Genomic DNA, 22,436 nt, shown 5'->3' with positions numbered 1-22,436 from the left:
CCCCCTCCTCAGTTTCTGCCCCCAGGGGTTAAATAATTTTTAAAAATATTTAAAAAGCTGTAACAAAATAACATCAAAAGAAATGGGAAGAAGGATGGGGGGGGTCCAGGAATCATGAAGTGAGTAGAGAAGAAAGAGCCTCTTCCCCACACCTCCATCCAGATTCCAGCCTAGGCAGGAGGGAGACCTACCTCCCTACCTCCCAGGTACATCCCAGCTGCAGGTGAGGTCAGGGTATGAAAGTGCCGGTGTGTGTGAATGGGGAGGTAGGCAGAGGCAGGTTGTTCAGAAGATGCCCCCTCCTCCCCACTCAACCAGGTACTGCACAGAGCCATCAGGCCGTACTCTCCTAGCAAGGACCCTGACAGGGTCCCCTCTGGATAGGTAGCCTGTGCCAGCCCCACCTCGGGCTCCTCCCCCAGTCCCAGGAGACAAACTACGGCAGAGGGGAGAAGGGGGTGCTGAGCGTCTAGGAAGACCTGGGGAAGGAGCTGGGACTGAGGAGGATGAGGCAGTCATCGAGTGGGGGGCACTTTTAGGGGTGTCTGTGGGGAAACCAATGTGAAGTTCCAGGGATGACCTGGGGAGAGAAGGCAATTTTGAACCCAGATAGATGCAGGAAAGGACTGACCAGAAATGGAGACCAAGTGTGGATCAGAGAGACATAAAGAAATGGTCATGCAGCCTCTGTTGGTAGAGCACGGTTAGAGGAACTTGAGAGCACAGAGATCAAAGAGTATCACAGGTAAAGGAAGGCAGATTCTCACCTGTCTGGGGGTTCTCCATCCCCAGAGGTCCCTGCGGTGCTGGCAGAGGGATGGAAGGAAGCGAACATCCGGATGGGGCTGCTAGGGTTGGGAGGGTGAATGTCAGGTCCTAAAGCAGGGGAACAGGCCCTCTTTCTTGGAAAGGCAGCTTAAACACTGGTGCCCAGGGTACTGCTATCTCCAGGGTAATGACTACCAGACACTGGCTTTAGAAATCTTTCTAGGACAAAAAGCAGGTCCTAGCCAAGGGTAAGAGGAAGGGAATTTTGGAAAATATGATCTCGGTGAGGAAGTTCAGAGGATGTAAACAACTGGAGGAGAATTTCCAAGAAAGCACATCTGGTTGAGGGGCAGACTCACCTAGGCAGGCAGCGGGCATCTGTGGGCCGGAAGTTGTAGCCGCTGCTGCCCTGGTAACTCTGGTTAGGGCTGGGGGGTGATGGAGATACTGAGGCCTAGAAAAAAGGGCAAAGGACTGAGAGAGAATCCTTGATCCTTTCCTACATCCCACCGCTCACCCCATGTGCCTCTGTACCTGCAGCGCCCTCTGCAGACGAGCCCGCTCCCTCTGCTCCCGGGGCTCGGGGTGACTGCGCACTGCCGAAGGTGGCCCCAGCTCCTCCACTTTTCCCTTCTGCCTTCGCCTCAGGGGCTCTGGCTCCGGCCTCCGGCGCTTCCCCAGGGGACGTGAGACCCCTCCCCCAGGGCCCTGCCCTGAAGGGAAGCTGTAAGAGGCCTCCTTATCCCCCCAGCCCCCTCCCTGGTACCCCAAAGACATCCCCCCCTTTTCTATAAACTTATATCCCCAGACTAATGCCCTGAGGATTTTCCCCATTCCCCCTGGACCAGTGACCTGGTGGGGGCTCCATCTCCAGTGGACTCCACAGGGGGAGGGGTCCGAGCATGAAGACCAAACAAGCATTTCCTCTTCTTAATCTCTCTCCCCGAAATGAAACTGGGGCAAGAAGAAAAATGATACAGGGTCAATGCTATGTGAAAAAGGACCTTCTAATGCCAATAGTGGGAGCTCTGGTAGCATAGTGCCTAAGGCACTTGACTGCTAACCAGAAGGCTGGCGGTTCAAACCCACCAGCCACTCCTTGGAAGGACAGTTGGGCAATCTACTTCCATAGTGATGCTGCCTTGGAAACCCAAGGAAGGGTCACTATGAGTTGGGTCCGACTCGACGGCATAGAACAACACAATGCTGATAGTCAATCTTTCAGAGAGAATCTTCCAGATGAGTTACAATCCCTCTCCCTCCCAGGCTTCCATAGCTCACTCTCTCCTATCCCTCCCTCTTGCTGCCTTCTCCTTCCAACTCACCGGTCTTTGTGGCTGTTGAGAGCAGAGAGGAGCTTGGAAGAACGTTCTCCCTTGGGGGTGTCTGACAGCTGGGGGAGGGGAAGGAAAATGAGATGGGGCAATGTGCCCTCCCTTCTCTTTTCCGTCACATCTCCCTATCCCACCCTAAGCACCAAAGCTTCACTACCCCTTACCTCCCCCAGGAGCAAACTGTCCCAATTCTCAGAAGTGAAGGGGAGGATCTCCCGATCAAAGTCAAAGTATTTCTTCTTACAGCAAACACTGAGGTGATAGAGGACAAGGTGGGCCACATCCACCCTGGAGTAACAGGATTGTCAACGTCACAGAAGCATTACAAAAGCCAGAGGGGCCCTGGGGTGGGAGGTTAGGGCATGAAGGGTGAAAATACTAGGGGTGCTGAGAGGTGTTATACTGAGGTCTTGCTCAACCCAGCTCACCAGCGAAGCTGTAGCCTTCGGACCTTCTCAGGGCCCCCCCGACACACACAGCATTCGAATTCATAGAATCTGGACATGGGCAAGAGAGAAAACACATCTTATGCTAGAAAACTATACTTTAGAGAGGACTTAAAAGGAAGGATGAGACAGACAGGTTAGGAAGCATTGAGGGAAGAAAAGCATGTGGAAGCTGTGAGTGGAGCACAGAGCAAGACAGGCTCCTTCAGCTCCTGGAGTCTTTCCTGATCTCACCTGTCACCATAGAGAAGGGGCTTGCTCAGACACTGGGTACAGGCCTCATGAAACCACTGCAGGCAGCTCCGGCACTGCAGCATTTTCAGGTTCCACCTGAGGGGAACACAACACGAGTGTCCTTTAGACACTCCCGTAACTTCCCCAAACTCTGCTTGTCACCTCTATCCCCATTCCCCTCAGCACTTCCCTCCCCCATTCTTTCTCCTGCCTTCCCTGGGACACCCCATGTTATTAATTCATTAGCCCTCTACCCCTCAATACTCACTCCCCAGGGCCTCCACAATAACAGTAGCTCTGCTGCCGGTTGCTCAGATGTCCGGCATCCCAGTCTAGTCCCTTTAGTCCATAGGGCAGAGAAAGCTTCATGCCCAGCATGGCTCGGGCATAGGGCCCCTTCTTCAGGGCACCCCCTCTCTATGGAGACAGAATAGGCAGGAGTTCAAAAGGGAGAGGAGCGGCTTGGGAGAGTTTTCACGGAAAGGGCCAGTTCAGTAGAGGTAACAGGGAAGTACCTTTACCTTGGTGGCGATGGCAAAGACACACTGGCGGCAGACCCAGGGAGATGGGCCCTCTCCCTCTCCAGGAGCTGGGGCTCTTGGAACATGGCAGTCCTGGTGATAAGCTGAATAATGATAATGTTGATAATAGACCACTTATTGTACTATATACCTATGTGTGTTAGGCACTTGGATTTGAATAGTCTTATCCATCTCAATCTTTGACCATGGTCCTGCTGGAGGGGAAGAGTAGTTATTTTACAGGTGAGGGAACTAAGATTGCTGGAGGTTAAAGGACTTGCCCAAGGTCATATGGATGGGTGTAGAAGAGGGTGTATTTGAACTACCTTCTACCTGCAAAGCCCACATCATCTTCCATTCCATGGCTGCCTCTCCCTGGGTTGGAAGGGAGCAAGATTATAGGGTTGAGGAAACTGGTTAGAGTAGTGACCTGGGGACTCAGGGGCCCTGGGGATTCAGACTGGACAGGTGGCATAAGGATGTATGCAGGAGGGAGGATTCAAAGGCAGCCTGGAAGGCCTCGGGCAAGCTGGACCAGCATTCCTACCATGGCGACACTTCTCACAGCTGACCAGCCTGTTTCCAGGGACCACGGTCTCAGAGCGGCAGACACAGCAGAGGAGTTCCTCTCCAGGGAGGGCAGCTGTAAAGGAATACAGTGTCCGGGTCAGGGCCTTAAGCCTTCCTCTGCCTCCCTCCCCCCAACCAGGTTTCCGTTCTCCATGGGATGTACACTCTCAGGCCTCTAGGGTCTCACCAGGGCTAATGTCTTTCCATAGAACCAGAAACTGGGAATCATCCTCAAACTGCACCAGACACACTTCCCGAGCACTGTCTACCTGCAGTGGTAAAGCCAGAGGATGAAATGGGAAGCAGAATTAAATAAAGGGAATGGGAAGTAGATGACAGGTCAGGGATCAAAAATCTTACCTTCTTGATGGTCCCCAAATACAGCAGCCCATCAGTCCATCTGGCCAGCACATCTTGACCTTCCCAAAGTCGAGGCCTGGGGCCTGAGGTGGGAGCAGGGGAAGCTGGATCCCAGAGAGAGGGGGCACCGGAGCGGCTCAGCCGGGGGGGCTGCGCCATTGCATCCTGGGGGGGCCTAGCCAGAAACAGGATGGGAGAAGGCTATGAATGCTGAGAATCCCTCCCCATTTTCTCTGCCTTGAGTTCAAGCACCTGTGCCCTTAAGTCTCTAAATCCCTAAGACACCTGGGTCACCCTGCACTAGCTTCTTGACTCCAGCTCTCCCAACTCTGGTGCCTAGCTCTGCCCTCCCAGACATCCTTCCTTGCTCCACAAGCTCATTCTCCAGGTTCCCAGCTTTCAGTGCTCCCCTGTGATATTATATCCTGGCCTTGTGATTTTAGGAGAAATGATGGTTGAAGAAAAAAGGTTACTCAGTTCCTACAGTCACCTTCCCATGCTGTTTAGAGGTATCATAACCGGGGTGCCTGGTTGTCCAAAGATGTGTTTTGGGAGCTTTCCTGGAGATATTTTCCAGAGTCTCTCAGAAACGACGGCCTTCCCAGGCCCGCGGGTTTCATTCAGAACAATCACCCTGGTGCCGGGTTATGTTAGGTCACCCTCAAATTTGGGGCTCCCTGCCCCTGGGTTAGACAACTTCCCTGAGTGCCCCGGGAGGGGGGCGTGTCCCATCTCCGTCTCTATTCCCCACGACGGGCGAGTCCAAGACGGGACTTGAGTCGGCCTGGCCAACCCCATACCCAGGCGGCGTGGGCTCCCCTGCCTGCGCTCTGCGCGCCGACCCCCGGCTCCCTGCTCCCCCCCCACACACTGGCGCCTCCTGTAGCCTCCTTACCGGTGACAGCTGGGGCCGACGGGAGCCCGGCAGGAGCAGCCGTGGGAGATCTAGGCGAGCCCCCCGCGCGGGGAGGGAACGTCCGGGCGTCGGAGGGCGTGCAGGCAAAAGCCGGGGGGTCCCCAGGCCCAGCCCCTCCGTCCCGGCGGCTCCGGGGCGTATGACGCAGCAGCCAAAGCAGCGGCAGCGGCAGGAGGAGGCGGCGGGGGGAGGGAGGGGAGGGACGGACCGACTAGGGGGAGGGTAGTGGGAGGGGAGGGCCGGGGGAAAGGAGGAGCCGTGGGGGGGCGGGCACCACCTCACCCCACCTCCCTCACCTCCAGCAAGCCTGGAGGGCGCTGAGCGCACCGGGCCCCCTCCGCGGCTGGGGCAGGCGGACAGTCGGACCTGAAGGGAGAGGGAATCCCCACAGCCTCTTCCTCCGACGGGAGACCCGCCCGCGGGGCAAGAGGGAATCCCCCCTCCTGGCAGTCTGCCTCGGGTCTGGTCCCCCACCCCATGCCACATCCGTTAACTACCCCCCCCCCCCGCGACTTGGTTACTCAAAGTCCCGCCCTCCGGCCCCAGCTCATGGCACCGCCCTCCATTCACCCTTCCCCTTGCCCCCGCCACGCCCTCCTCCCTCGAGTGCCCCGCCCTTCTCTCGCCATTGCCCCGGGCCCCGCCCTCTCTGTGGCAAGTTGGTTCCCCCCCCCGTGGCGCTTCTGCGCACGCGTGGCCCCTCCCGCGCGCGGCACCTGGGAAGACTGAGCCCCTCCTTTACGGGGCGGCGGCCGTTGGCTGTTGGCGCGAGGGATTCGGCGGGCGCGCGCTCCCGCTCCCCGAGTACGTCCCGCCCCGGACTTTGAGGGCTAGGGCAAGGACGAGTAGAGATAATGCCAATGACGTAACCGAGAGCCGGCCAATGAGCGGCGGCAGGACAGAACCCTGGCGATTCGAACAGGAAGGCTGGGAAAGGGCGGGAAAAGCCAGCAGTTTGCGGAGTGCCGGGTAGTCCCCGCCCCTCAATTCGTGTTCCCACATCCACCAAAGGAGTTTCTGCCTGGGGCTGGCGTGGCCGATGATCAGGGCAAAACAGTGGCGATCATGGTGGGGCTATGAATAACTAATGGACACACTTCCTTCATGAATATGACGAGGGAAGGGGCATTAGGTGAAGTGGAGGCAGGCCTGACCAGAGTCCAAAACCACAAAGAACTGAAGTTCCCCTCACTTCAGCGGAAGGCCCATCCCGGAGGAAAACTGCAGCCCTCAACACACACACACACCCACCCACCCACCCACCCCAGAGTGGGAAGAGCAACGGTTTCCATCTTTAGATACGAAAAATATCTCCCTCCTTGGGTATCTGCTAATAATACCTTTATTTATTTATTTTTTAAAAAAGTCTTTATTTGATAGGCCCTGGTACACAGCCTTCCTCACCCTGCCTTCCCCATGAAGGATCCCTCTCCCTCAAAACACACAGAGGCACACATGGACAAACACCCCCCTCCAAAGGATCTGGATCCATCTTCATTTCCTGTTGGCCTGGGCAGTACCAATAACACACTGGTTCACCTGTGAGCAGGTAAGATTAAAAAAAAAATTGCAAAATTGCAAAGTAATCAAAAGAACAGTTTTCCTGAGACCTCTCTCATAGCTTCTAATGCTAGTGGCTGCCCTCAGAGAATAATGAAATAGGGTCTCTGGAGGTAAGCTCAGGCTGGTTCTAGGTCTAGTTAGTTCTCTGATGTCCACTTGACTGCTGGAGAGAGCACAAACCTCAAAAATTCATGGCAATCAACTAACTGACTCTCATGGAGTTTGGAACCTGAATCCACACCTTTTGGAATGGTCTCGAAAAACTCATGTCTCTTTTGATCCAGCAATCTCACTTCTAGGAATTTCTCCCATAGATATAACTAAACAAATACAAAATGATATATGTGCAAGGTTAATCAGAATGGCCTTGTTTGTAATAGTAAAAGAATGGAATAAATCCAAGTCTCCAGCAGAGGGAACTGGTGGATAAATTTTGATGCAGCCACACAGTGGTATGCCAAACAGACCCATCTGTGTGTTGATGGGGGTACTCTTGGAGCTATATCATTAAGCAAAAAAATAAGGGGCAGAAATATATAGGTATTTCTACCCCTTAGTTGTTTTGCTTAACATTATAGTGATACGTATATATGTGTGTTTGTGTGTGTTTATGTGTGTGTGTGTGTGACGACTTACTGTCGTCGAGTCGGACCCGACTCATAGCGACCCCTCCTTGGGTTTCCGAGGCAGTATCACTACGGAAGTAGATTGCCCCATCTTCCTTCTGAGGAGTGGCTGGTGCGTTTGAACTGCCAGCCTTCTGGTTAGCAGTCAAATGCCTTAAGCACTACGCCACCAGAGCTCCTGTGTGTGTGTGTGTGTATACACACACACACACCCACATATGAGAAAGGGGAAGGTTAAGAGAGCTTTCACATAAAAATGAGAATAAGAACATGTATATAGCTTGTATTTGCAAAAAGAAACTGGAAGGATAAATAAGAAAATGATAAAAAGTACCCTGTATGCAGGGCAGGTGGGGTAGGAAAATGGGGTTGGTAGCAAAACTTCAAGTGTTGTGGATAGCTGTCTATATAGTTTGACCTTTTAAAAAACCTACTTTAAAAAAACCCAAAAGCCAATATTTTAAAATGGATCAAGGTGGGTAAAGCCCCAGATATCTGGCTAAAGCAAATGTAAATCCTTTCTGGATGAACATGCTACATGACACCCCTTCCCTCCCTGTCCCCGAGGACAGAAAGGGTTGTAATTGAGAAGGGGTCTTGAGAGGGCCTGGGCTTAGTGATACTCTTACCTTGGAGGCAAAACGCAGGGAATTGAGGGACTCGGAGCTGTTCTCTTCTAGGGGGGAAATGTTCACAAACATGAGCCTGTGAAAAGACAAGAGGGGGCCAAACCTCATTATCGATGGCTGGACAGAGGCTGGACCAGCTCTCTTCCTTTCCCAACCCTGAACATCTGTCCCATCTCAGTGCCTACCCCATACCTTCCATCTGCCCCTTTCACTCACATCTTAGCATTGCCACCCAAAGAGTTCTGTAGCAGGTAGGTGAGCTTGCTGTTCCGGTAGGGCACATGGGACTCCTAGAGGGTTGAGGGAGAACAAGTGGTTAGGACAGAGAAGGGTTTAGCATAGGCAGACCCAACCTCCCCCCAGGTCTCATGTGCCCCCTCCAAATATTCCCACCTTGTTGCTCAGGGCCATGATGACCAGCCCCAGTGTGGACAGGCTGCTGTTAATGGCCTGCGTTTCCCGAAGCCGTTCCCGTTCCTCAGCACCAAGGGCTAAGCCAGGGTCTAGCCGCTCACTCCCAGCTAGATCTACCAGACTGAGGGGGGCCCCACACTGTAAGCCCCGGCTAGTGTGCTCCCCAGTGATCTGCAGCTGGAACACACTGTGGCTGCGTGATGATCGTTCATTCTGGGCTGTGCAGGCTACAGCCCGGTTCTGGCAGGCCAGATGGAGCAGGGCTTCCACCTGGGGATGGGGAGCAGAAGGGGAAAGATAGAAAACCTGAGATGCTACAGGCAAACCCTCTTGCTTCAGCAGCTGCATCACTCCATTCCGCCCCCTGGTTCTGTTAAAGCACATCTACCTTAAAGCCCACCAGCTAAAACTGAATGTGGCCACCTCCCCTCACTCTAATCTCATCCTTTATCCTTCAACTTTCTCTTGCTCTTTTCTCCATCTACCTCCTAGGTCACCCTGTCCACTCTTTCCCATTTCCCAGTCCCAGTGCCCATGGGTCTGTACCTCTTTCTCACAGGAGACGGGGACATATCGGGCATTGGTGACAGTAAGCTCCTCACTCCCTGGCCCAGCCCGACGAATCTTGCACTCGCCTCCCTGTCCCTTCCGAGCCCCAGTGGCCAGCAGGTCTCGGACGGTCTCATTGTAGATCTCTACATAGCTTGCCACGAAGCTGTATGCCCAGCCCTGGTCACTCAGCTCCTGGGCCACAGAGAAGAGGTGCCGCAGGGCCCGGGGTATCAGCCCTTCTACCTGGGGGTCTCCCCCAAGCCCACCCTCCATTGTGAAGGTTTTGCCACTGCCTGTTTGGCCATAAGCAAAGATGCACACTGGATAGCCATCCAGGGCTGACTGGACAAGCATGGCAATCTCCTCAAACACTTCTTCTTGTCCACTCCCTGGGGGGAATACTCGGTCAAAGGAAAAGTCATGGCGGGTGCAAGGGGCTGGCGCCCCATTCAGGGTCCCACGCCGTTCATCAGACCGGGAGAGGGTAAGACGGGTTGGAGGATCAGAAGGTCCACCAGGACCAGCAGGAAACAGGAGGAGGCCAGGGGGCGGGGTGGGCTCCCCTGGAAGGACTGGGCGGACCCGGCAAAATACACGGATATTGCCCTTGAGTTCCTGCAGCTGATTATGTAGTCGTCGGCGCTCCATCTCCAGTCCATGAAGACGCTCTCCTCGCTCGGTCAGTAAAGCCACCTGGGTTGCAGTCTCCTGGCGCAGAGATACCACCTCTGCTCTGCTGCTTGACAGAGCCACTTCTGATGCTTGCAGCCTTCTCTGCCCAGAGCAGAACATATGGAAAGAGTAAGATAAAACCAAGAATAAGAACAAGTCACAGGGCCAAGATGGGGTGAAGGTGGGGTCCCTGCTCCCAAGGAATTCGGTCTGGTGAGGAAAAGAGACATAAAGAAATAGGGACTCGTGCTAGGATAGGGATTGATATGGGAATATCCAGGAGGGGCACAAGAAAAGTGATATCTAAGTTGAGACCCAAAAGTATAGGAGTGAACCAAGGGAATGGAGAAGAGAAAGAAAATTCCAGAAAAAGGGGACCCCATATGCAAAATGCAAAAGTGAGTTCAGTCATATGAGGGACTGCAAATAATTTAATCCAGTTGGTGCTCACCAAGAAAGGGACAAATGGGAAAGGGAGTGCCATAGCAATTTTTGATCAAGATGGTGACCTAAAAGAAAAAGAGTGGGATGGAGGACTAGGCATGAGCTATGAAAACAGAGTTGAGAATAGGGAGCAATGGAGCAGAAAGCAAGACAGTCAGGAGTAGACTGGGGTGGAGATGGCTAGAAGACAGAGGTATACTGCTGGAGGTAGGTGGTCAGGGATTCTGAGACAAAAGAGGCTTCAGGGGAACCTGGAAGGTGTGTGTCTGTGGGGGTTGTATATCCTGTGCCAAAAAAAAGGGTTAGCATTTGTTGAGAATCTAGCCCTTACCTCCTGCTCCTCCAGCCGGGTAGCCAATCCTCTCCGCTCCTCCTGCAATTCCAACTGTTCTTTCTGAAGCTCTTGCACCAAGCCCTCCTGTGTGCCCAGCCGCTCTTCCAGCTCCAGCACACGGGCGCTCAGGTTCCCTAGCTCCTGTTGGCCTTGCTCTGCCTTAGCTCGCACCCTGGCTAACTCTTCTTCTAAAGTCCTGCGTTCTTCCCCCAGGGTCTTGGCCTGTTGCTGAGCTTCTTCAAGCTGGGCTCGCAGCTGTTGGTTCTCCTGGTTCAACATTTGAGTCCTCTCACGGTAGCGTTTCAGCTCTACATTTAGGTCACCTAACTGACCCTTTAAGTCCCAGGCTGGACGTTTGCTAGGTTTCTTCCCTCCCACTATGGGAGGAACAGCTGATGCTAAGATGAGTACGGAAAAGACAGAGGTCAGTGACAAAGGACAAAGTCCTTCTAGCATTTAGGGCCCCCAGACCTAGTGCCACATCTATGGTCTTCCTTTCCAGATAGGAAAAATACCAAATAGATAATAGATTTTTCTAGGTATTCACCACCTCCTTTCCCCTATCTCAACAGCCTACCCTCTCATCCAATAGGTATGTTTGTTACCTACTTTCAGGCTTCTGGGCAGGAACAGCAGCAACTGGCTTCTTGCTCTTTGACACTAGGGAATTAGGGAGTTGACATGGGGGATTATAGGACCAGTGTCCTTCCAACTTCAATATTCTCCCACACACATATCCAAACCCCCTCTCAGTCCGGCTTTTAAGTCATATTTATTACCTGTAGCAATAGCTGTTGAACACCGCAGTCCTGTTTTCCTAGGGACTTTCTGGGCTGTCGGGAGATGGGAGAGGGAAAAAAAGTAGAACAATTAATCATCTTCAGGGTGGCATGTACACTGGCCAGGCTGGGAACAGAAGTGTTGCCATTTCTGAGGATCAGAAATGAGTTAACTCCTCTCCTCCCCTAAGTCTGGCCAGCTTCTAATGGCCAATTATTATGCCAATAGTTGGACCAAGATAAGCAAAAAGAAGCAGGGAGCAGAACCCTGTGTAAAGTATGCTATCAGTTGTGTAGGGAAAAAAGAAAAAAAAAAAAAAAAAAAATCGAGGGAATATGTCCCTATTTGCTTTAGCATCCATGGAATAATCTTTGAAGGATACATACTTGCCTTTGTAGGGGGAAATTGGATGGCTACGGAAATGAGGTAGGAGGGAGACTTCACTGTATAACAAGCTTTGTACCTTTTGAATTTTGAACCAGGTGAGATGTGTTACTTATTCAAAATAAATAAAAATTGAAAGAAAAGAATGAAGTAAGTTGGAGAGCCCTGGACTTGCGGGCTGTTGGTCCCTGTCCAGTCCTAGCAACCCACCTGCAGTCTGGCCTTGTGTCTGTGGTACTACAGTTAGGGGTGGTGCTCTGGGGTGGGATGTGGCAATTTGGGACACTGTGCCCAGGCCTCGTATCCGTTTCTGGGGAAAGACAAGAATGGGATCCATAGTTACCCTACCCTCCCTGCTTGGTTTACACACACGTAGACATCCACAGCTCTCTGAATCAGCTCACCTTCTCAGGCTCTAAGGCATTCTCCATCTGGTCAGGGCCCCTCTTGAGCCTGCTTCCTGGGAGAGGTAGTCGAGAAGAAGCCTTTTTCCCTTTCACTTCCAACAGGGGGTGCCTCTGCTGGGAAAAGAGAGACCATAAATACAACATGCTGGAGTGCAAATATCCCAAGAACTGTCCCCCATCCTCCATCTTGGCCCCAGCATCAATTCTCAACGTCACCATCAACAATTGAGTACCTTTTGTGCCAAAAGCTGGTACTCACAGATTACATGCCAGCCAAATAGCCTGGGTAGAAGTGAAACATAACCTAAAAACGGGAGCAATCTGTAAGGGAAAAGCTAAAAGAACATTAGACTTTAGTTAATTTTAAGGGGAATACTTAAGTTGAGAGGAATGGATACTCCTTATAGAAGGTGAAAATTCAAACATGCACATGGTATGGCTGGAAAACCAATAGACTCTTTTAGCTAGAGCTGAGAATCATAAATAGGAGAGAGAGTGGAAGATCAATAAGGCTGACGACTGGCTGGGAGGAGCAGTTAACATTTATTGGGTTCTATTTGAAATGCTTTACTTGTGTCCTGAAAAAGATATGTTGAAGTCCTAATCCCTGATACCTGTGAATGCAACCTTGTTTGGAAATGGAGTCTTTGAAGATACTGGTTAATATGAGGTCATATTGTAGTCAGGTGAACCCTAAATCCAATTATGACTGGTGTCCTTACAAAAAGAGAAAAAGAAACATAGACACAGGGGGAAGATGGCCATGTGAAGATAGAGGCAGATGTTAGAGTGATGCTGCCGCCAGCCATGGAACACCAAGGATCACCAAGGATTGCCAGGGATCCGGGGCTAAGAAAGAGGCAAGAAAGGATTTTTCCCTAGAGCCTTCAGCGAGAGCATGGCCCTATAGACAACCTAAATTTGGACTACTAGCCTGCAAAACTGTGTGACAATAAATTTATTTTGTTTTAAGCCACCTAGTTTGTGGTATTTTGTTATGGTGGCCCTAGGAAACTAATACTACCTATATCAAAATACTTAATCTGTACATTAGCCCATTAAGGAGATGCTATTATTAGCCTCATTTTGCAGGTGAGGGAATGAAGATACTGAGAGGTAAAATAATTTATATAAGGTCATCAGTAAAAGGCAGAGCTAGGGTTAAAGAAGGAGCTCTGGTAGCATAGTGGCTAAAGCACTTGCCTGCTAACCAGAAGGCTGGCGGTTCAAACCCACCAGCCACTCCTCGGAAGGAAGGTTGGGCAATCCTACTTCCGTAGTGATACTGCCTTGGAAACCCAAGGAGGGGTCGTTATGAATCGGGGCCGACTCGACGGCACATAACAACAACAACAACAGAGTTAAAGACTAGATTGTCTTGGTTCAAAGGGCCACGTTTTAAACTATTGGACCATACTGCCTTATAGGGCTTTGATGCCAGGCTACAGAGGATTTAGGCTTTATGCCTGCGTATCACGGAAAGCCAGCTAGTTTCTGACTAGAAAAATATACAAAGGAGCCTATCATTAAAAATGTTATTGCTGTAGGCGCTGTTAAGGTGGTTCTGACTCATAACGACACTATGTAACAGAACAAAACGCCGCTGATCCTGTGCCGCCCTCAGAGTCATTGCTGTGCTTGAGCCCACTGCTCCAGCCACGGTGTCAATCCATCTGTTTGAGGCTCTTCCCCTTTTTTGCTGACCCTCTACTTCACCTAGCATGACATCCTTCTCCAGGGACATGTCCAGTCTAAAGTACACAAGCTCAAGTCTCGCCATCCTCATTTCTCAGGAGCATTCTTCTCTCAAGACAGATTTGTTCATTCTTCTGGCAGTCCATGGTATATTCAGTATTCTTCACCAATACCATAATTCAAAGGCATCAATTCTTTGGTCTTCCTTAGTCACTGTTCAGCTTTTGCATGCATATGAAGTGACTGAAAATACCATGGTCTTGGTCAAGTGCACCTTATTCTTCAAAGTGACATCTTTGCTTTTCAACACTTTAAAGAGGTCTTTTGTAGCAGATTTGCCTAATGCAATACGTTGTTTGATTTCATGACTGTTGCTTCCATGGGCATTGATTGTGGATCCAAGTAAAATGAAATCCTTAATAACTTCAATCTTTTCTGTTTATCATAGTTGGTTATTGGTCTAGTTGTGAGGATTTTTGTTTTCTTTATGTTTAAGTATAATCCATACTGAAGGTTATAGTCTTTGATCTTCATCAGTAAGTACTTCATCAGTGAGTGACAAAAGCAAGGCTGAGTCCTCTGCATATTACAGGTTATTAATGAGTCTTAAAAGAATAATACTAAGTTGTAAGTAGGCTACCATGCATGGGGAGGGCTAAGAAGTAGCATGACCAGTTTGGAGACCACCAAAGTACAGGTATGAAGTGAGAGCAATGAGAAAGAAAGAGAAAGACTCTCTTCATTATGTAGCCTAATTCACTGCCTGGTGATTATGCCCATCCAATGGTTATGGCTATATCGGGTGACCAATTGTCTTGGTTTTCCCAGAACAGAGAGGATTCTAAAGACAGAATTTTCAATGCTAAAAAGTGGGGCATTCCTAGACAAACTCAGGTGGTTGGTCACTCTACTCCTATCCTGCCATCAGGAAAGTACTATGTTTCACTTGACTTCTGATTTTCACTATAGGTAACTGATAATGGATTGAACTGTCTCCCCCAAAAATGTGTTGAACATCCTAACCCCTATACCTGTGATTATAATCCCATTTGGGAATGGGTTGTTTTATGTTAATGAGGCAGTATTAGTATAGGGTGTATCTTAAATCAACCTCTTTTGAGATATAAAAGAGATTAAACAAGCAAGCAAAGAAGCAGAACTGGGGGCAGACAGATGCTATGCCACATGAAGACCACTAAGGAACCAAGGACAAGGACCTTTCCCCAGAGCCACCAGAGGGAGAACGCCTTCCCATGGAGCTGGCGCCCTGAGTCCAGACTCCTAAGCTCCTAAACTGTGAGAAAATAAATTTCTGTTCATTAGAGTTACCCACTTGTAGTGTTTCTGTTATAGCAGCACTAGATAACTAGGACCGCCAACCTTATGGTTAGCAGTCAAATGCCTTAGGCACTATGCCACCACAGCTCCACAGATAACTAAGGCAGTGATTTTTAATTCCAAGGCCAATCTCTCCCTGCCCTCAGCTTACTTCATTCACTATTTACTAAGTGCCTGTCCAAAGTACTAGGGAATGAACTGGGTTCTGAAGTAACACAAAAAAAGACATGGTCCATGCCCTCAAGATGCTCATAGGACAGTGGGGAAGAGAATCATTTAAAGAGATGATTAAAACTTTACTGAGTATTATCATAAATGGAGCCCAGAGGAGGGCATGGATATCCAGCTCAGGTTGGGAGTATTGGAGAACACTTCTAAAAGGTATTTTTAGGCTGACTTTTGAGGATGTGAAAGAGTTGACTGGAGGGATTTGGAGGCCAAGAGGAGCACCCAGGCAAAAAGCAAAGAGCAACAAACTGCACTATTTATTGAACCCATGGGATGTGCCTAGAAAGTGGGGAGATGAGAACAACGGCAGAAAGAAATAGATTATGGCGGATGGTATGCCATGATAAGGACTTTAGAGTTTACTGCAGGGAGAAGGGACCCTGATGTGTTTTAATCAGGAATGACATGATTAGTTTTGTACTGACAAAGTAAACTTATGTTTAAAAAAGAAAAAGTAAACTGTGTTATTAGTGATTACCAGGGGTGGGAGGGAGGAGGAAATGGGGAATCACTGCTCACGGGGGGCACTGAGTTTCACTTAATAGTGATGGAATAATCTGGAAATGGATGGTGGTGACAGATGTACAACATGATGAACAAAACACCATTGAATTGTACATGTAAAAAATGTTGAACTGGAAATGTTTTGTTATATGTATCGTTACCACAATGAAACAGTAATTAAAAAAAAAAAAAAGTGAACAGTCAACAATGTGAAGAATGAATGGAGGCAGAGGAGGAGGAAGCTTGAGGTGCAGGGCTGGGCAATACTTTGTTCTGTTATACATAGGTGTGGTGCAGTGAATTACTTGGTATGGCTTTTCTAGCCATAATCCTTATAACTCCCACCGGATTACTGGGTAGGATCATGCAAGTAAGGTGTGTAGAACTCTGATGTTGGGATTGGTTAGTTTTGTCACTCTGCCAGGCTTAAAATAAACCCTCCTAGAGGCAGAGAAGGAGCTCTGGTAGAGTAGTGCCTGAGGCGCTTGGCTACTAGCCGGAAGGCTGGCGGTTCAAACCCACTAGCCACTCCTCAGAAGGAAGGTTGGGCGATATACTTCCATAGTGATACCACCTTGGAAACCCAAGGAGGAGTTGCTATGAGTCGGGTCTGACTCATTGGCACACAACAACAACAGAGGGAGAGAGGGGATCTCACTGCCATCAATAGAGAAGAGCTGGAGATGAAATAGAGTGCTTTCTTGGACTGAGATCCCTGCGCTGTTCCTCCTTGTTAGAGAAGCTCCAGCAGAGAGACACCCCAGCAGAGAAACCCCCTGGCAGTGGAACCAAGAGGCATAAGACAGAGCAGCGGGCTTAACTGGCCCATGGAGTGAGAAAGCTGAGTGCCCTTGGACAGGAGTCTTGCTGGTGGAGTGGGGTACACCTAGGCATACCTATCGGCAGAGTTAAAAGAGCTTTGTAACATTTGCCTGAGTAGGGCAGAGGCGAGGTTGAGAAGCCAAGGACCAGAGAGGCACACCTGAGGGCATAGCAGAGAGAAGACTGTCCTGATGAAAGAATTATATCCTGACCTGAATTGTAGCCCGTTACTTCCCAAATAAACCCCATAATCGTGAGTATTGTCTGTGAGTTCTGTGTGGCCACTGCAGAGAAGTAGCGAGTGCCTTGGGAGGGACGGTTGGTGTCAGAATTGGTAAAAGGCTGGAGGGTGGCGGCATGTCTGGCCTCATCGGACTAAGCTTGGGGCTGTTGATGGTGGTTCTGTCTTTCTCTTGTGAAATTAGAGGAGGTCAGAAGATGTCGCCTCCATACCCTTTTTGCGATAGGCTCGCTATGAGTTGGACCCAACTCAACAGTACCTAACAACAGAAGAGAAGAAGCATCACTGACAGAAAGTCTGTATTATTCATTCATTCAACAAAGATTTGTTGACAGTCTTCCTGTGGCAGATGTTGTTCTAGGTACTGAGGATTGAGTAATGAACATTAACAAAGTTCCCACTCTCCTGGCGCTTACTTGCCAGGGCAGTCTTTCCAAACTGGAATAATGCAATAAATAAAATCCTATAGAAAATTATCTATTTTCTCAATTCTCCCAAATAATGCACACAGATCATACCATCCTAAATGCCTAAGTGAGAAATTAATTCACTAGATACAAAGCTGCCATGGGGCATTAGAGCTTAATTCTCATGAAATTCAGTTAAGAGGCTGTTCTAGGAGCTTGAAGGCTTAGCAGAAATCCATCTAAGAGAACTAGATGAGTCTACATAAAGCCAGGAAGTAGGGATGAAGAAGAGGAGACAGACTATGTGAAACCAAGAATTGCCCTGACTAGAAGCTAGGTTGGGGGAAGGAAGGTTGAGGGCAAGCAATTAGAGAGATGGATTCCAGGCTGACTCCAAGGTGCCTGCCATGGTTCCATTACCTGAGATCACAAGAAGAAGGGTTGGGTTTGTTTTGTTTTAATTAAACTTTTAATTTTAAGATCATTGTAGATTCACATGCAGTTGTAAGAAATAACACGGAGAGACTCTGTGAATCTAAAAGTTGGTTTCTAAGATGCTAAAGTTGGGAGCTCTGGTAGCGTAGTGCCTAAGGCACCTGACTGCTAATCAGAAGGCTGGCAGTTCAAACCCACCAGCCACTCCTCAGAAGGAAAATGGGGCAATCTACTTCCGTAGTGATACTGCCTCGGAAACCCAAGGAGGGGTCACTATGAGTTGGGTCCGATTCCACAGCATATAACAACAACAACAAATTCAGCTTTGGGAAGGTGAGTTTGAGCTACTGGTGACATAATGAGATATATCCAAAGATGTTCACTGAGAACCATTATAGAGAAAACTGAAAAAACTTGATGCCCTCTATTAATTCACCCTGGGTTTAAATTTTTTTTGTTGTTATTGTTAATTATTTGTTGTCTCTCCTCCACCAGAATGTGAGGGCCACGAGGTCATGACTGTTTTGTTCACAACTATATAACCAGAGGTCTAGTACAATGTCTGCTACATGAGAGGACTCAATACAGATCTTTCAAGGAATAAAATAAAACATCCATCATTAAATATACTGTGATACATCCAAACCATTAGCTTCTACACAAATTAGAGGTATGAATGAATGAATGAATGAATGGCATCTGTTTTCTGTCACCTGCAGGTATGTATACAAAGAATACTGATTTTAATTCAGTTTAATCAAATGTAGTACGAAAAACAAATTTTTCTTTAAGTACTTCAAGAGCAAACGCTAAATATGTTTGTTTATAACTTGTGCCTTTCTCCTCTCTACATTACCTCAGTGGATTTACTAAAGACTTCCACCTCTGAATCTAGCAAATGTGCTCAAGGATTATTCATTCAAGAAAACTCCACAGAGTACAGTACAGTATTTATTTTAATCCCATCCCCAAAACTAGACACAATAACAATGAGAAACATAAGCTCTTAGCCGTTTGTAAAAAAAAAAAAAAGATGCTAATCCAACCCCTCCTAAGTCCACTTGACTACAAGATCATAGGTGGATGACCTGCTCCTAAGGCAGTCCTTCCAATCATTGTTCAGATCCCAACCCTCTCAGCTGCTACTCAGGAACATTGCTGTCTACCCTTCTAGACACCAGTGACTTCTCACTAGAGAGTACACAGCCCTATCAGGACACATGCTATTATTTCTTTCTACCTAAAAAACCCCCCTTCTTTTGATCCCAGTTGACCTGGCAGTCTGCTCCCATAAAGATTTATAGCCTTGGAAACCCTAAAGAGCAGTTCTACCCTGTCTTATAGGAATTAACACAATGGCAAAGGGTTTTATTTTTTTACTTTTTTTGCTGCCCTTTGTGGCAAAATTCCTCGAAAGTGCTATCTATATAGTACTCACTATTTTTAATTTCTCTCCTAAACCCATTCTAGGAGCGCTAGTAGCATAGTGCCTAAGGCATTTGACTGCTAACCAGATGGCTGGCGGTTCAAACCCACCAGCCACTCCTCGGAAGGAAGGTTAGGCAATCTATTTCTGTAGCGATACTGCTTCGGAAACCCAAGGAGGGGTCGCTATGAATTGGGTCCAACTCAATGGCACATAACAACAACAACAAACCCATTCTAATCAGGCTTTCACCCCCCTACCACTCTACCAAAAAGGAGCCCTGATGGTACAGTGATAAAGCTGCTTGGATGCTAACTGAAAGATTCTGGTTCGAGCCCACCAAAAACCAAACCAAACCCACTGCCATTGAGTCGATTCCGACTTAGAGCAACCCCCATTGGGTTTCCAAGGGGGTAAATCTTTACAGAAGTAGATTGCCTAGTCTTTCTTCTGCAGAGCGGATGGTGGGTTTGAACCATCAACCTTCTGATTGGCAATCAAATGCCTTAGGCACTGCACCACCAGAGCTGGAGCCCACCAGGAGGAGATAAAAACTCCTGTAAAGATAACCTAAACCAAAGAACCAAACCTGTTGCCACTGAGTTGATTCCAATTCATAGCAACCCTGTAAGACAGGGCAGAACTGCCCTATAGGGTTTCCAAGGCTATAATCTTCACAGAAACAGACTGCCACATCTTTCTCCTGGAGAGCTGTTGGTGGGTTTAAACCACTGAACTTCTGGTTAGCAGCCAAGTGTTTAACCACTGCACCACCAGGTTTCCCATAAAGATTACAGGCTAGGCAACCCTAAGGGTGAATTCTACTCTGTCATATAGGGTTGCTTTGAGTAATAACACTCTACCAAACCTGTTTCTTCAAGGTCACCAGTGTTGCTAATCAATTCTTCACCTTCAGGTTTCTTGAACACAGTAAGCAGCATTTGATATGACCAGCAATCCTTACTACACTTTCTTCATTTAGCTTCCAGGATACTACCATCTTTTGGTTTTCCTGTCTCACTGGTAGGTCTTCCTTATCTCCCCAAATTTTAATGGTGGTTTTTCTATTCTCTATCTACACTCATAGTCCACTTCCATGGCTTTAAATACCCTGATATGCTGACAACTCTCAGATTTGTATCTCCAGCTCAGACCTCACTCCTGAACTCCAGACTTGCATACTAAACTGCCTCCTCAATGTCTCCACTTTGAAGTTAAATAAACATGTTAAACTTAACACATCCAACTGACCTCTGGATGTCCAATCCCCTTCAAACTTGTTCCTCTTGCAGACTTCTTCATCTCAGGTGACAGTAACTCCATCCTTCAGTTGCTCAAACTAAAAATCCTGGAGCCTCTTTTTCTCTTACAAACTACATCTAATCTGCCAGTAAAGCATGGATGATACTACATTAAAAATACATCCAGAATCCTACCACCTCTTACTACTGCTATCATCCTAATCCAAGTCACCATCATCTCTAACCTAGATTACTGTATTCCAGTGGTTCTCAACGATATGCAATTTTACAGTCTGCCAAGGGGACATTGACAATATGTGAAGACATTTTTGATTGTCATGACTGGGGAGAGACATCTAATGGGTAGAGACCAGGGGTACTGCTAAACATCCCACAACGTACAGGACAGGCCCCCACAACAAAATACCAATAGCGCAAGGTTAAAATCCTGCCACATCCCTAACAGTTCTCCTTGTTTCTATCCTTACCCCTTTATAGCCTAATCTCACTACAGCAGCCAGAGTGATCCTCTTAAAATGTGAAACATATCATGGCTTTGTTCCCTCAAAACTGTCCAAAGACACCCCATCTCAAAGAGTCAAAGTTAAAGTCCTTACAGCAGTCCCAACAAGAAGCAACATGAGCCGCAATCCCATTCCCTGTTACCTGACTTCCTTTCCTACATCGCCCCTTGGTTAGCAGTCAAATGCCTTAGGCTCTACGCCACCAGAGCTCCTAATCAGTGCCTAAAGCACTTGACTGCTAACCAGAAGGCTGGCGGTTCAAACCCACCAGTCACTCCTCGGAAGGACGATTGGACAATCTACTTCGGTAGGATACTGCCTCGGAAACCCAGGAGGCGTCGCTGTGAGTCGGGGCCGACTCAACGGCACATAACAACAACAACAATCTTTCACATGGCGCTCTCACCTGAAAATTCGAAATGGGAAATCCTGAAGACATGTAAGTGAGGAAGGGAGTAGGGACTTCTATGACTTAAGGCAGACAGACGCCCCCTCCAAACTCCAGGGGCTGCTCCCAGCCATCTCCACTCTCTCCCCTCCCTCCAATCCCCGGGGTGGAGCACAGACCGCGGAGCGCGGACTTTCGCTGTCATCCCCGTAGGGACAGAAAGTACGCACAAGATCCCGGCCTGGGGCCAGGAGAACGGCGTCAGTCCCTACTACTCACCCGCTGCTCCATGTCCAGCTCCGTCCCACAGACGCCAGGGGAGCGCAATGGAAGAAGACAGAATGCTGGGAGCCCGGAACCCAGGTTCTCTCCCTCGCTCCCAACGCAGAACACTTGAGCTAAGGTATCGGCTGCTACCAGCTCCGTGCCACACCCGCCACTTTTGAATTCAAACGGCCGCCACCCATTCTCACCAGGCTCTGCACGCAGAAGCCAATCGACGATGTCGCCACAGCCGAGGACCAATCGCAGCACCCTCCGACTGTCGAGGCCACACCCCGCCCGGCCGGCACCTCCTCCTTCCTCTTTCACAGGCGGCCAGGAGGTGGGCTAATTAGCGCAATTTTGGGCTCAGTTTCCTTCTCTCGCCCCACTGCCACTCATGCACGAATCGTGCAGGACTTTCGCTCCGCTCCTAGCCGCCCATGTACGTCAGAAATGCGTAAAAGACGCCGCACGAACGTAACTGGTCAAAGTGGGGGGGGGGGAAAGGGAGGGGCAGAGGAGACAGGAGGAAAGAAATCACGCATGCGTAATCGAGGACTCATGTCAGGAGCGGGGCAGGACGAGCGCCCGCTACCGGTCATAGTGGGGAGTGCACTGGTTGGCCTGGACTGGGTGGTTGTGTGAGGGCCTCTTGTTGCAGTGACTGCCCGCTGGGTTGAACTGGTCCCAGAAATAGGGGCTGGAGCCAGCACGAAAACAGGAGAGTGGCGGGACTGTTCATTCTCCAGTCGTTTTGTCATTTTTCATCAAATTTAGGGACCCTGAGTACGATGTGCCACACCATAGAAGCGGTGAACATGCGAGCTACATGTTCATGAGAAGATGATTTTTCTCTATAATCTCCCTCGTTACACAGTTCCTGAGTGCCAGGGTACTGGCTTTGGGCCTTTTGAGCCTCTAACCCAGGGAGGGTTGACTGTTTCCATTTATGGAGTATTTTCAGATGAG

At 49.1% G+C, this 22,436-nt stretch overlaps 2 protein-coding genes across 2 annotated transcripts; both read right to left on the bottom strand.

Annotated features, from left to right (window-relative positions):
- Positions 1 to 285: 285 nt before the first annotated feature.
- PHF1 (PHD finger protein 1) lies at positions 286 to 4,392 on the bottom strand. The gene is made up of 14 exons (XM_007939333.2): positions 4,234 to 4,392; positions 4,061 to 4,142; positions 3,851 to 3,946; positions 3,304 to 3,407; positions 3,051 to 3,199; positions 2,783 to 2,878; positions 2,531 to 2,599; positions 2,267 to 2,390; positions 2,094 to 2,161; positions 1,621 to 1,722; positions 1,303 to 1,492; positions 1,128 to 1,222; positions 768 to 848; positions 286 to 580 (listed from the first exon to the last, which is right to left on the bottom strand). Exons 1-14 carry the CDS (start codon positions 4,390 to 4,392, stop codon positions 286 to 288), a joined length of 1,710 nt encoding a protein of 569 aa, XP_007937524.1.
- A 2,251-nt stretch (positions 4,393 to 6,643) lies between these two features.
- Positions 6,644 to 22,069, bottom strand: KIFC1 (kinesin family member C1). Its single transcript, XM_007939440.2, has 13 exons — positions 22,063 to 22,069; positions 21,871 to 21,948; positions 21,483 to 21,787; positions 11,952 to 12,065; positions 11,758 to 11,857; positions 11,163 to 11,216; positions 10,993 to 11,043; positions 10,381 to 10,781; positions 8,928 to 9,707; positions 8,361 to 8,651; positions 8,184 to 8,257; positions 7,968 to 8,043; positions 6,644 to 6,688 (listed from the first exon to the last, which is right to left on the bottom strand). Exons 1-13 carry the CDS (start codon positions 22,067 to 22,069, stop codon positions 6,644 to 6,646), a joined length of 2,376 nt encoding a protein of 791 aa, XP_007937631.1.
- Positions 22,070 to 22,436: the final 367 nt, after the last annotated feature.

This window comes from Orycteropus afer, unplaced genomic scaffold (genome assembly GCF_000298275.1).
Source record: "Orycteropus afer afer isolate SDZICR_OR568_19922 unplaced genomic scaffold, OryAfe1.0 scaffold00059, whole genome shotgun sequence".
Classification (NCBI taxonomy): domain Eukaryota; kingdom Metazoa; phylum Chordata; class Mammalia; order Tubulidentata; family Orycteropodidae; genus Orycteropus; species Orycteropus afer.
The sequence above is the reverse complement of the archived record's forward strand: the minus strand, read 5'-3'. Positions and strand labels throughout refer to the sequence as shown.